Source organism: Corapipo altera, unplaced genomic scaffold, assembly GCF_003945725.1.
Source record: "Corapipo altera isolate COAL_440 unplaced genomic scaffold, ASM394572v1 23b, whole genome shotgun sequence".
In the NCBI taxonomy this organism is placed as follows: Eukaryota; Metazoa; Chordata; class Aves; order Passeriformes; family Pipridae; genus Corapipo; species Corapipo altera.
In genome coordinates, this window is record NW_020884885.1 from 6006485 (window position 1) to 6007214 (window position 730).

A 730-nucleotide genomic window follows, 5' to 3' on the forward strand; every position below is an offset into this window, starting at 1 on the left:
TGCCCCGGGAGCGCCGGGCGGGCATCCCGCCGCCGCCACCGCCCCCCGCCCCGCCGCCCCCCGCCCCGCGCCCGGGCTCCAATTAACCCGACAATTTTTTCCTCGTTAATTTCGGCGCGAGCCGCGGGGATGTGTTGCACAAAAAACGAGCGAGTCGCTGGGGCAGAAAGGAGGGCGGAAGGAGGGACCCGCCGGGAGGCTGCCGGCACCCGGCTCCGGCTGGCAGCCAGCGCCGGAAAGGCGCCTTTTTTCATATTTAAACCACGCGGAATATGTACATTTTTGATTCCTACTTACGCTTTCAGGGGGTTGTGAATGACAGTCGCCATTTTGCTACAATGTAACAGAATATTGTGTCTCGGAGTTCTAAAGGTTCGCTCAGGGGAAGCGGCCAGCCAATGGCAGCGCGGCATACCGGCCCGCCGGCCAATGGCGCGCCGGGGGCGGGGCCGGGGCGCTGCTGGTTATTAGGGGAGCTGTCAAAGCCCAGAGGTCACTCCCTCTCCCTGGAACTGCTGCCGAGCAGGTCTTAAAGGGGCAGCGCCGCCGCCGGGGCCGCAGCCGCGCCGGGGGGCACCCGAGGGCTCGGGGCGGCCGGGGGGACACTTCTCCGCCGCTCTCCAGCTCCAGTTCTACCGCTCCGCGCCGCGAGAGGGAAAGCCCGGCTCGCTCCTCGCCCCCTCGCACGGCCGCCGCTGCCCCCCCCGTTCCGCAGGCAGAGTGCCCCGCC

General features: G+C 68.1%; 1 protein-coding gene across 9 annotated transcripts in view; it reads right to left on the minus strand.

The window, feature by feature from the left end:
• DPF3 (double PHD fingers 3) overlaps positions 1 to 371 on the minus strand; it is a 168341-nt gene extending 167970 nt beyond the window's left edge. For 8 of the 9 annotated variants that reach the window (XR_003527468.1, XR_003527467.1, XR_003527466.1 and 5 more), the window contains exon 1: positions 298 to 371. Coding sequence is in view for 5 of the 9 variants with exons in the window: in XM_027641929.1 (XP_027497730.1) it covers positions 298 to 329 (32 nt within the window). In the remaining 4 variants the exon portion in view is untranslated. The remainder of the gene's footprint in view (positions 1 to 297) is intronic. The other variant, XM_027641933.1, reaches the window with a different exon arrangement.
• Between the last annotated feature and the right edge of the window lie 359 nt (positions 372 to 730).